We start from the raw sequence: 14,527 nt of genomic DNA, 5'->3' as shown, positions 1-14,527 counted from the left end.
GGAGAGTCAAAGTAGAATCAAAATTAGGATAAGGATGCAGCCATCACCACCAGTCCATGACACCACCTTAAGCAGCTGCAGAAGCTTAAATATATTTCTGGCTTTGTCAGCACCAATATGATGGACAGCAGCTCAGTCAATTTCTTGTCTTTCTTTACCTAGATGAAGAAACTCCACTACCTTTTCCCCCATTTTGGGGTATGGGGGTAGGAGTGGTGGTGGTGGTATGAGGGCCACGGAGAGAGGGAGATTAGAGGAAGGAAATGAATTCAGTATTCCAGATCCCAATATGACCTTTATCAAAAAGCAATTTCAAATTCAGAAGATTCTTTAATAGAATCAATGAACTGGTAAACTGTATATAAAATTTTAAATGCAAAGATGAAAACTGGAATCCTTTTTAAAAAGCAGTTGTTAAAAAATGTAATCATTTGTAGAAAACTTTGTAAAAATTATAAAAATTATTTCATGAACATCAAAAACAGGCACATGAGTAAAAATCTTACCTGATCCTGCCCCACCTACCACTCTGACCTCATTTTATATCACTCTCCCCCTTTCTCATTATGTCATAGCTTTCCTTCTTTTCTCTACTACCAGCTGTTTTGCACTTCGTAGCATTACTTTTTTCCTCTACCTAGTATGCTCTTACCTGGGATTCTCACATTACTAGCTTCTTCTCATCATTCAGAGCTTAGTTCATATATCATATCTTCTCCACATGGCTTTCCTTGATTGCCATATAAATAAACCCTATGATATCCAATCCCCACCAGCTACTCTCTATCCTATCGCTCTGCCTGATTTTCTTCCATAACATTCACAAATCTATGAAAGTATCTTAATGATTTACAAATAAAGTTGGCATATGTTTACACGTAAGAAATATGAGCTCTCAACAATGTTTTCCTTATTTACTGCTATATCCCCAGGGCCTAGAATATGGTACATAGCAGGTGCTCAACTAATTGAATCAGCAAATGAAAAAGTTTAGTAATATTCTATATTATAAGTAAGGGATGATTAAAACACACACACACAATTGCAGGATCTACACAAACTAGACTGTCATAGTTGAAAACTCATCGCACTGGAAGAGTTCTAATTTCTAAACACTCAAAGTATAGGCCACACCAGCCATACTTGAATGTTTAACACAGTATAATGCTAACTAAACCAGGAACCTTATTTTAATTTTTTGGGTGTCATATCTCAAACTACTCAATTAGGTTCAAAAATCTTTCTAATTGATAGATTTTAATTATAACAATGTAGACCCAGCAGTCATTCTACAGATGCAAATCAGTACACTAATCAGATCCTCTGTTCTTAAATTTAAAATAGCACTTTCAGCCCAACATTTTGGTATACCTGTGTCTTATATGTTGCTCAGAGAAAGCCAAAATCATCTTTTAATACCTATTTTATTTGGAGGCATTAAAAATTTTTTTAAAACCTTCATTAATTAATGTGCAATATACTCAAAACTGAAAGAAGTATTAAACATGAAACAGAAACTGAACAAAAAGTCTATTCACATATTTCTTGAAAAGTATGCCTTACAGGAAGTGGCCGGTTAGCTCAGCTGGTTAGAGCATGGTGCTAATAACATCAAGGTTGCCAGTTCGATCCCTGCATGGGCCACTGTGATCTGTGCCCTCCTTAAAAAAGTTAAGAAGTATGCCTTATGAAGAGGCAGAGTTTTGTGGAGACATAGGACATTGCATACAGTCAAGCTTCCATATCAGTGCCCTATTTTTTAAACTTCCTCATCTTGTTAAACAAATGAAACTTGTAAGCTTACAAGTGGTATTTTGAAGAGTAGAATCAGAGCACAGACTGAAGTCATGTAAAATTAGAGAGCCTAAAAACAGAAATAAAATTGAAGTTTGCTAGTCTCAAATTCTGAGATCTGAATTCTCCTTTCTTTTGCTTTAATTCTATTCCCAAAGATACATAATATAAAGAGAAAAAGTAATTGCCACCAGAATATGTTTCTCCTATTTTCTTCACTTCCTCTAACCCATGCCTTCACTTAGAACTTACTATAAGATGATGGACACGAGGCTTTAACAAGTTTAAGATGGGTATTTGGATGAACTCTTCAGCTGTGAAATTATCTGAAAAGCCAGCCAATTAAAAAAGCTATATAACTAAAAACAAAATTCTTTCTTTTTACTAACAAAGAAAGAAACAACATAAAAACCAACCTATATTCAAATACAGTATAAAATGAAACATCAGGTTATCTACATACTCTGATATAAAGTTTTATGATTAGTTTATAATTATATTCAGTCAAATGAATAAAATTAAGCAACCAATTTTCAAGGAGCTAATAATATACAGCTTACGTACATCGAATTAAAGAAAAATAATGTATTTCACATATAAATCGTATAATCGCTAAAATACGACAAAAACTTATTATAAATAAAATATTATCAAACCTACTTTATGAAGAGCCAAAGCCCCTACATAATAACATGCAAGAATTTTAAATCTTGAAAGCGAGTGTCAAGTATTATACACAATTTCCATACACAGCAGGTAGTAAAGCAAGAAAAGAACTGACACAGTTCCTCTCCTTAAGAGAGACATACAATGGAGAACTGTTACACAGCACTAGTAGACTACAGATCTATGCATTAAAGATGTTGTGGCTATTAACAGCTTAAACCTTTACTGTATTTTGCTAATTGGTACATAGAACTTTAAAGCTTTTGAAAGATAAAACATTCCAGTCAGTTCAATTCTCCAGCATTGTTCAAGTATTCCAAGTAGGAACAAAGAGGAAAATAAATCTGCTTTAATTGCTGAAGAATCACAGATAATAGAGATGGCTGAATACTGTAGAGGAAAAATCTTTTGTTCCTTAAACAATTTTAATATAGAAAGATCATTCTCTATTTTAAGTTTCAATGGTCCTGTCTGCATATAAAACCCATTATTACATTCATTTCCTCTATAAGTATTTAGTAAGTACAAGTTTTGTACAGCATGATAATATGTGAAAATAACTTATTTTAATTGGGAGTATACTTTAGAAAACAAAGTTCTGTATTTATCAATGTAATTTTATGTTAAATAATTGTATATAATAAATGATCTGACTAGTTTTAATCAATGTTAAATGCAAAAGTTATCTGAAGTTGTTTTAGTAATGACGTCATTAATGAGAGTAGAAATACTTCTATTTTAAATGATCAATGAATTCTATTTAAATTTTCAGTAATTTAAGAGCATGTTTACCTATAAACATAAAAACAAGCTATTTTAATATTAGTTCATATATTTAGGTATATATGTCATGTAATAGGAATGATACATACAATTTAATCTTCTAAACATATAAGCAGCCGCTTATACGAACTCTTAACATTTTTCATTGAGTTTTTGCTATTTTTCAAAATCAGTATCTCACCTCCTCTTCTACCTCCTATGCATTCTTGAAAAAGGCCAATAAAAGGCCATGTAACAATAAAATTTACACTTCCAAAATCATTAGTTACTACTTCTTCCTTAAAATTTTAAGCAATAGAATTGCTACAATCACAAAAGCTAGTCACCAATTTTTTTTTCTGGTAGCTTGGGGATAGTGTAAAACCAACAGAAGTACGTAAGTTTTTAAAAAACAAAACTGTATTTCAAACTAACATTTATATTTAGTCAATACTTTTTCTCTTTTTAACAGTCTCATATAAATGCAAGAATATAAATAAGCATTTGTAGACTGAAAAACACGAAGAAACATCATTCCATATTTAGTGAAAGTCTTAAAAGAACCCCACATGCTAAACTGCCACCATGGATGGTTCTCAAAGGCTACTTGCTATTCTTTGATGTAAAATGAAATACTACTTAGTGAATAAAACATAAAAAACTCCTGTCTACCCTTCAAAGAGACATATCCTCTGACCCAGTGCTCCAGACTAAAGCCTTGAAATTTTTGCACAAGAATGCTGCGTGTGGAAAGTCCAGACAAAACAGACACTTGAGATGTTAGAAGGCTGTATAACCCCAATCACAGACACTACTCTTTCCAATAATCTAGGAGAGATAGCGCTGCCATACACCAAAAGAAAGTAATCTCACCAAAAGAAAACTGACCCCTTTAAAAAAAAAAAAAAGCAAGCAGTCAAAGCAAATGTAAGCCTTTAACTTAGGTTTATCTTTTTGTGCAGGTCACCTCTTAATGACCGATTTTTAATTCAAGTTTGCAGACTTATAAAAAGTTTTCATCTATAAACTTTTAGTATGGTAGGAGGTAAAAACAACATAAAACCAATACTGTGTAGCAAATATATTTACTTTATTTTGGAAAGCTTGCAAAAATCATTCGTTTTTACAAATTTCTTAGAGCAAGTTCAAGCAATGAAAAAGTTTAAAAATTACCTATTAGAGTGACAAAAAAGTTTCTATGCAATAACTTGTTGCTGCTTGTATACAATCTAAAACAGCAATATTATCACCCAGTTGGCTGAGTGTGCTACTAATACCATGTGCTTAGCTTAATCAAATAGCAATTACTTATTGCAAGTATCAGCAACAAAGCTTTAACTGCTGTGTTACTGCTATCTGAAAGAAATTGTCAAGCAGTAAAACACAACAAACTGGCAACATTCAGAACACTGACTCTAATATTTTACATGCACACCTAATTTTTAAATAAAGATATTAATATTAAAATCCTAATAGGATTTTTAAATAGTGTGTACTATAAATTTTGCAAAAAAAAAGCTTTGAAATAATTGCCATCCTTCCCCACCCCACCTCACAGATTTGAGATTTACGGATTGCTAAATAAAGTTTTCTTTTTCATATGCATTTATGTTGAGGATGTACATATAACTACAGTAATTTAAAACAGGTGACACTTAATAGTTTTTAAACAAAATAACTGAGCACCTAAATGACAATAAACCACTGAAAGTGTCAATATAAACATTAAAGCATGTTGCCTGCCACACATTAGTGCTCAATAAGGATATATTGAATAAATAAATGAAGAAGGAAGGAAAAATGGCAGCCAACATAATTTTACAAAGGTAATATACAAATGTCCAAACTATTAAGGCTTATTTCACATTATTAAGTTGAAACAATTCTTATATTTTATGAGGGGATGTTTCTATCTTTTGTATTTAAATTTCTATAGCAGTAGATAGTTAATATAAGGTATTTGTGACAAACAGAAATTAGTATTTAAAAACGGTTAGAATCATTCCAAAAATATAGTTATGTAGGTCTAATTCACGCTTTGGCTGTTTTGTGGGGGAGTATCTACAAAAATTTTTAAAGAGTACTGAAAATTTAACTTCTCTATTTTGTAAAGTCCAAGTAAATATAAAAAGACAAAACGTTCATTGGACTTGAGTAGTCATTGAATGTACTGAAAGGAGATTGGGGTGGGGTGGCATAAAGGGAAAAAAGTTACTCTTAATAAAACACAAAGGCAAAGACATTCTTCACCCAACTTCCACAGCACAGCAACTCCTGCAACAAAAACCAAGGGCCAAGCAAACAATCATTTGTAAGCTTGCCTGATTATCTGTAGGATGTATCACATATTTGGAAATAATAATGGTGCAAAACCCACAAAACGTTGGCTATTTTTTTTAAGCGCTGTGCTTCTACATAAATTGACAAGATCATTTTAAAATACTGTCATCTATTCTTTTGATATTGAAAATTTTTATTAATTCCAAGAGTAAATGAAAAGGACAGCAGTTTATAGAGAACAGAGAAGAAAACTGGTTAGAAATTTACCACGTGCTCTGCTATAAAATTCATTTACAGTAATGCAGGAAATACTACAATTTTATTCTCTGGAGATCTGTTCTCTAACAATGTCAATACTGTATTTAGTTCTAAAATGAGAGAATAGATTCTTTACACTAAAAATGCCAGGCAGACTTTTCCCCTCTACGTTCTACGCCAAAAAAAGATAGGATACACGTCAGTACACAATCAATACACAAAACAAAACATCTTTTTCTTTGTACTTATAATGGTACTGCTATTCATGAAACACTATAAAAATTCCTTTAATTTCTTATGTTCCATATATTAAATTCTGCCGGTCAGATACAACATTAAAAAAATTATTCACTTGGTAACATGCCCTTTGAACTAATCTGAGCATAACAGTTAAAAATAATAAACAGCATGTAGTTAAGATGGAAGAAATGAAATGACTTGGTAACAGTACAAATAAAAAATGATCTGAGGTTTTAGCTCTCTCCATGAAATCGACATAAGGAAGAAGTATGAAAACCTAAATTTTAAGTTGCCTTACTAGAACTGCTGAGACTAGAAGGAATAGAGGTAATAATTGCCACCATACCCTGCACCGTACATCTAGAGTATCGCGAGAAATCCTGGGAACACCACTTTAAAAGGAATTCAGTCAAACTGCAATCAAGATGATGAATTAACTAGAATTCAGGTAAAATGATTCAAAGCTCTGGGGATGTTGAACCCCCAAAAAGAGAAGACTTAGGAGAATGATTTCAAACATTTTGGTCTCAGGACTCCTTTACACTCTTGAAAATTATTGGGACCCAAAATAGGTTTTGTTTATATGAAATATGTCTATAGACATTTGCCATACAAAAACTTAAAATGGAGAAAAATTTAAATAATAAACCAACTATATATTAACATAAAATAATTGGTTTAAAATAATAAACCGATTATATATTAACATAACATTATTATGAAAAATAAATGTTTTCAAAACTAAAAAGTTAAGTAAGAAGCGAGGCAATTACTTGCATTTTTAAAAATCTCTAATGTCTACCTTAACAGAAGATAGCTTAATTCTAACATCTGTTCTTGCATTCCAACTGTTGTGCTAAGTTGTCTTGGTTGTGATGTATGAAAAAAAGTCATCCTCACAGATATATAATTGGAAAAGGGAGCAATATTTTAATAGCTTTAGTATTTTCATACTCACATTAAATGCATTGTTCTCTCTTGCACTTTAAATGAAAGTTTTACCCATGCATGACTTTATAACATCATACATTGATCATATGAAAAATACTGGTTCACAGAGGTATGCAGATCTTCCAAAAGTTAACATAGCTCATTACGCAATATTGTAAATTACATTCATTAATATCACCACCAATACCATCAGAACAGTCTTTAAGTACTGGGAAGTTGTCGAGCTCAATGAGATCAGCAGCAGAATCGAGTTCTAAAAATTACCATTTTTACTTGAAAGCTTGAAGTTTACCACAGGCAACACCTCTCTTAAGTGAGAAGCTTATTTTCTAGAAAATGACTGCCATATACTGGAGACTAAATAACCATAGTTTGTCCATCACCTGTTATTGTTTTTTTCAATTAAAAAATGTTCCGTGAAAAAAGTGGCTAGGTTCACTGTGCAACAGCAACCAACACAAGCGCTTCTCCTTGCCACATCCGTGGTACTTTGGTATACAGCAGAAGTGCTTTATGCATACTTCTATTTTACTACACGGAACACAAAAAGATGGGCATGCAGGGCAGAGACTTTTAAAAATTAATAATTTTTGCTGCTTCATCAAGGACATGAAGAGAAACTGGCTTTTCTTTTTTTTAAAACCTTGAATGCAAGGATGTGAAGAATACAATGACTAGCAGCAGTTTGGGCCCACTGCCTTAATTTGTGTTTCGATGCTCCCAGTTTCACCATAATTGCTTTTTGTACCAGCAGTGTCAATGTCAATACAGTGAAAAGGGCAAATAACGTCTTTGTATAATTGTGAAAATAGTTTGACTCTGTTAGTTTCCTACAAGGGTCTTGGGCTCCCCCGGCCCAGGCAGCCGACTCTTTGAGAACCACTATCTTGAGAAAGGCTTACAGGTCTTCCCTCTGCTCCAACCCTCACCCTCCAGCAATTCAGCTTTTATCTAGTTTATTACTTTTGGGATTCCCACATAAGATTTCTCTTAAATATATCAATTTCTCACATTTTTACTGGAAGTCTTAAAAACTTTACAAAATCTGTGCTATTGTACAATATAAGCACAAATAAAAGTTGCATCTAAAGTAACACCACACATTAAAAATTTTATAAGTTATGGTTACCAAAATTCTATCTGCTACCGATTAACAGAAAAATATTATATATTTGTTGCTAGTTGTAACTTCTCAAGCATAATATAGAAATGAGATGTGTACATTTTTGTGTGTATACACACATATATTCAGTCACAAGAACAATAACTGATTCCAGAAAAACGCAATATACTTAATGTTAGAAAGTAATGGTATTTTACAACTTAATTAGAGTTAACTGAGAAAATAAAAAGGAATACATGCATTACAAAAATAAAAACGTTCTAATTGCTACTTATAAACACAAAAATGGAAGCCTTTCGTAATTTTAATTGCTTAATATTTGTATACAACTTAACATTTGTATGTAATGCTTAACACAAGTCATCTCTATCCTTTTGTGACAAACATTGCAAAAAATAAATTTTTTTAAATTTATGAACAATCTAGAAATTCAAATCACTTTCCTAGAAGAACCCAAAACACCCTTTTGAAAACCTACCGTACAAAAATAACCCTGAAGGTAGAAACCTTGCAGTGTATAAAAGAAAATTCTTACCAATTTTTCATCAACTGTTATGAGTTGCTTGTCTCGAGTTTGGTCCTGTGCCAATCTCCATGTGGAAGCGCTCAACGACCTGCATTGCAAGATTTTAAATTAAAAAATGATCCATGCAATGAGAAAAGAGAGGCAGACAATTCTTATATTGACAAGGTACTTTAACAACATCTGTCTTATAAAACAAAAAGAATAGAAAGAAAGAGGGACAAAAATCCTTTTTCCTCCCCAATTAGTTTTGTCTACTAAGTTTTTGTCAGATTCTCACTTGACAGTTCACCACAGGATGCACTTTATGTCAGTCTATAGGCTCTCTGTCACAGAAAGGCTGCCAGTGACAACTACTATACCGCTCTCTATGAGTGGACAGTGGCTAATTTGTCACTACCAGGAAGAAAAATGCAAAACTATATCAACCCTTCTGGAATGCTGATTCCTAAATGACATTCAGAATGAAAAAGAGAAATCTCAATCATATTCTTAATGGCCGAAAGTAAAAGTCATAGAACTATTTAATGTTAACAAATATAATTTCTTCACTCTAATTTCAAAACAAAAGCAGTTTAAATAGGAATCATTTGTATGATCATTTTAATAATTCTGTATTCCATTCACAGAATTGAAGTCTGAATAGTTAAAATGGAAATATTAAGTCAGAAATAAAAGGGGCACAGAATCTAGCTCCTTTCTATTACCATCGTCCCACACTCACCCCAAAGAAATTACTTAATTCTAACAGATTTTTTAATTTCATGTATATATTATACTCTATACTAATGAAAGTTATGGCTATCACTGATTGTGACAATTTCTATTTTAGAGTTTTCCAAAATATTAAGCCATCTTATGCAGATTTCTCTTTCGAAAATAAGTTAGTATATACAGTTATGACTCAAATTTCCAAACCAGTTAAATATGTAGTACTCAGTTTTTTAAAATTCCGTATAATCACCATCATTATTTTGATGCAACATAATCACTAATAATTGATGAAAACTTCTATGCCAAAGGTTCAGCTCTGAACAGCTACGGTGTACAGTAGTCCCCTCCTTATCCAGTCTCACTGTCTACGGTTTACCATGCAGTCAGCTGCAGTGAACTGTGGTCCAAAAATATTAAATGGAAAATTCCAGAAATAAACAATTCATAAGTGAAATATTGCACACCATTCTGAGTAGCGTGATAAAAATCTCATGCCGTCCAGCCCAAGACATGAATCATCCTTTTGTCCAGGATATCCACCTCACTTCATCTCATCACATAAGCCTTGTTATCATCTCATGTCATCACAAGGACAAGTCCAGCACAATAAGGTATTTTGAGAGCCCACATTCACATAACTTTTATTAGAGTATGCTGTTATCACTGTTCTATTTTATTATTAGTTATTCTTGTTAATTTCTTTCTGTGCCTAATTTATAAATTAAACTTTATTATAGGTCTGTATGAATAGGAAAAAAAACATAGGGTTTGGTACTATTTACAGTTTCAGGCATCTACTGGGAGGTCTCAGAATGTATCTCCCATGGATAAGGAGAGGACTACTATATACACCTTTACAGAAAGTCTAGTTACTAATAACATAACTTAAAGATAATTCATAATACAAACATAAGTTTTTTAAAAATCTGTCATTTCCCAAAATAAATATAATTCTTTATCACTGTCAATTCCCTGCTCAGAAATATATCTACACAAAATACTCCAAAATAAAACTTATTTTCAATTATTTACACAAACAGTTAAAATACAGGTTCTGGTTGTCATAAGATTTAAAAAGTATAATTAAGGACCTTTTAAAATCTATGTACTCTGGAAATCATTAAGAACAAAAATATAACAATTTTTATTCAAAAATAAAAGCATTTTGAATACTTTTAACCAAAACCATAGAGAGCAAGAAAAAACCTTAGGCAATGATAAGAAAACTAAGGGAAACTGCAATATTAGAAAATGTAGCTACTTTCAATAAAATGAGGCCACATAGCTCCTCTAATATAAAGAACTGTTAGATCAAAATAGTGCAAATTAATAGAACAAATTATTAGATCCATGAACTGTGCAATTTTGCAGTAACATCAGATTTAACTTAAACAATTTTCTCTTAATTATATAATAAACTTTCACTTTACATTAGTCATAACACAAAGTAAATCTTAAAAAATTTTAAAATGTATATTTTAAAGATACTTTTATAATTTTAGATTAATCTCCAATCATAAAATGAAGCTACTATATCATTTTCCATAAACAGATAACAATTATAAACAAATACTCAGACAAAATATTACCTCTTTTACTTTTATCAGGCTGTATTTAAAAGGTAATACAAACACAATAAAAGATAAAAGATATTAAGTAAAATAATCCTACATGAAAGAGTTAAAAATCACAATTAAAACTTTGTATAGGAAAAATCTTAAGATAGGCTAGCGTGCAAAGAGATCATAAACAGGAATTATTATTTGAAACAATATATTCATAATTTGTTTCAGAAAAAAACTGCCTAAGTAAAAAAGCACACATAATGTGTGTGTATGTATGTATTTATGTATAGATGTGTTTGTAAGTTATTTAGGACATGTGCTAAGTAACTACTCCCTACACGTGGAGATACAATTATTTTTAAAAGTCAAATCTCAATGTAGAAAAAAAATTCCCTCCAATTCTAAATAGTTATGGTGGCAACAAAAATCCAGTTAATTATAAACATAACATTTAATTTATTATACCTACAAAATATAATCTACGATTAATTTTAGATTAAATGAATTAAATAGCAAATATAAATTTGCTGATTAGCTTGTAAAAAATGTGGTATTAATGAAATGGTAGGAGTAAAGACAATTTTTTTTTTAATTTATTGGGGTGACAGTTTTTAGTCAAATTACATAGATTTCAGGTGTACAATTCTGTATTACATCATCTATAAATCCCATTATGTGTTCACCACCCGGAGTCATTTCTCCTTCCATCACCATATATTTGATCCCCCTTACCCTCATCTCCCATTTGTGACAACATGGATGGATCTTGAGAGTATAATGCTAAGCGAAATAAGTCAGACAGAAAAAGCAGAGAACCATATGAAGACAATATTTTTAATAATATTAGAGTATAAGAACACTATTAAACAAGATACAAAACCTAGAAAGTATAAAGGAAAACTTAATAGAAGGTATTACATAAAAATTTCTAAACCAAAGATATTTCAAATGAATAAAACAGATAAAAAGAAAATATTTACAAAATAAGACAGTAACAAATCAATATGTAAAATAGGTAAAAGAGCTCCTACAAGTCAATAAGTAGGTATGATTCTTAAGTTTCAAAAGAGGGAGTCAAACAACAACAAAAATCAACCAATTAAAAATGGGGAAAAGACTAGAACTGACATGTATCCAAAGATATACAAATAGCCAACAAGCATATGAAGACATGATCAACATAACTAATCATTAGGGAACTGCAAATCAAAACCACACTGAGATAACTACCCGTAAGGATGGCTATCAGACGCATAAGGAGGGCTATCAAAAAAACAAGTGTTGGTGGGATATGGAGAAATTGCAACCCTTGTGTGTTTCTGGTGGGAATATAAAATCATACAGTTGCTATGGAAAACAGTATGGCAGCTCCTAAAAAAGTAAGCATAATTACCATAAGATTCAGCAATTCCACTTCTGGGTATACACCCAAAGGATTGAAAGCAGAACTCAAACAGATATTTGTACACCAATGTTCCTACCAGCATTGATCACTACAGCCAAAGCAAAAATTGCCAACATATTAACGGTCATATTTTACTGGGCAATGTATCGTAACACTAGAAAGTTAAGTGTACATAATAGGGATGACTAATATGTAATCATTAGTAAATAAATGGTAATTTTACTTTGTTATTTAGTACACATTTTTGAGAAACTTAGAAATTTTATTTGCCTCCTGAGCTTACTTTTCTACCTACTTGTTTTATTTGCTGGCCTGTTCCCATTTCCAGGTTTCCTAAGAATCAACCTTAATTCTAAGACCAAAGAATAAATAAACTGAGGGCTGTGACTGTTATTATCAATTATCATTATTACAGTGTACTAGCCATTTACCATATTTACTTCTGTAAAGTTTCCCGTAAGAAAATGAGACATCCTAGAAATGGAATCAAGAGATCTTATTTCTAATTCTGGTTTTACTACTTACTAGTTGTGTCTATGAGCAAATCACTTAACCTTTTTGCATCTCAATTTCATTCTTTGTAAATTTGTAAAATGAGAACTTGTTGCTCTAAAATTTCATCTAGTGATGAGTCTGTGATTCTAATAAGAACTGAGTATGTGTATAGTTCTAGCTTAATAATCCCCTATGGATATTCTAATAATTTCCATAATAATTACTCAACTCATAATCTGTTTTTCTCTAAACATCAAAGGAGTTAAAACTTGCAAAAACATACACACACACACACACATACACACAAACACACACGTTTGTTTATCCATTCATTTGCTGATGGACGTTTGGGTTGTTTCTGCTAAAGACATTCATGTGCAGGTTTTTGTGAGGTCATAGGTTTGCAACTCATTTCAGTAAATCCCTATGAACACAATTGCTGGATTGTATGTTAAGACTTTGTTTAGCTTTGTTAAGAAACTGCCAAACTGTCTTCCAAAGTAGTTATACCATTTTTGCATTCCCACCAGAATAAGACTTATTGTTCTCCTCATTCTTGCCAGTGTTTGGTGGTGTCACTACTTGGGATTTTACTTTTTTTAATAGGTGTGTAGTGGCATCTAGTTTTCATTTTCAATTCCCTGATAATATGATGTTGAGCACCTTTTCATATACTTACTTTTCACCTACATATCTTCTTTGGTGGGGTGTCCGTTCAGATCTTCTGCCTATTCTTTAATAGTTTGTCTTCTTATTTTGAAGTGTAAAAGTTCTTTGTGTATTGTAGATACAAGTTCTTTACTGGTATGTGTTTTGCAAATACTGTCTCCCAATCTGTGTATATCTTTTCATTCTCTTAGTGTCTTTCACTGAGAAGCTTTTAATTTTATTAAAGTCTAATTCGTGTATTTTCTTTCATGGATAGTGTTTTTGATGTACTCCTATGTAAAAATTCAGCACCAAACCAAAATCACCTATATTTTCTCTTATGTTATATCTTCTAGAAGTTTGATAGTTTTGCTTCTTACATTTAGGTCTATGATCCATTTTGAGTTAATTTTTGTGAAAGGTATAGTCAGTATACAGATTCATTTTTTTTGCATGTGGATAATTTCTAGTTCCACTTCTTAAAAATATTATCTTTCTTCACTGGATTGCCTTTGCTTCTTTCTCACAGATCAGTTGATTATACTTAAGTGTCTATTTCTGGGCTACCAATTTTGTCCATTGATCTATTAGTTAGTCTATTCCTTTGATCATTCCACAGTCTTGATAACTGTGGCTGCGTACTAAATATTGAAGTTAGTGTCAGTCCTCTGACTTTGTTACTCTTCTTTAACATCATATTGAATATTTGGGTCTTTTGACTTTCTATATAAACTTAGAGTAAGTTTCTTGATATCCACAAAGCAGCTTGCTGAGGTTCTGACTGGGATTGTGTTGAACTGTAGATTAAGTTGGGAATAACTGACATCTTAACAATATGGAATCTTCCTATCCATATATTTATTAGGATCTTTCTAAAATTTCTTTCATCAGTTTTCTCGTTTTCCTCATATACACCTTGCAGACACTGTTTTTAATACTTCAGATATACTACTCTTCAAAAAGTCTTAATGGTGAAAAAATAAACTATTTGCACTGCAAAATAGTATCTGAATAAAAATAATAGTACTGCCTCAAAGTTCCAACACTATTCTCCCTTTGAAGAAAATGAACCTTATCAAACTAAGGATAGCAAAATTCTCATA

At 31.7% G+C, this 14,527-nt stretch overlaps 1 protein-coding gene across 1 annotated transcript in view; it reads right to left on the bottom strand.

Moving 5' to 3' along the window:
- Positions 1–14,527, bottom strand: part of NDUFS4 (NADH:ubiquinone oxidoreductase subunit S4) — a 91,680-nt gene that overhangs the window by 46,130 nt on the left and 31,023 nt on the right. Inside the window, exon 2 of the mRNA XM_033111231.1 lies at positions 8,610–8,688. Within this exon, the coding sequence (XP_032967122.1) occupies positions 8,610–8,688 (79 nt within the window). The remainder of the gene's footprint in view (positions 1–8,609; positions 8,689–14,527) is intronic.

This window comes from Rhinolophus ferrumequinum, chromosome 7 (genome assembly GCF_004115265.2).
Source record: "Rhinolophus ferrumequinum isolate MPI-CBG mRhiFer1 chromosome 7, mRhiFer1_v1.p, whole genome shotgun sequence".
Classification (NCBI taxonomy): Eukaryota; Metazoa; Chordata; class Mammalia; order Chiroptera; family Rhinolophidae; genus Rhinolophus; species Rhinolophus ferrumequinum.
Note: the sequence above shows the minus strand (reverse complement) of the source record. Positions and strands in the feature narration are given on the sequence as shown.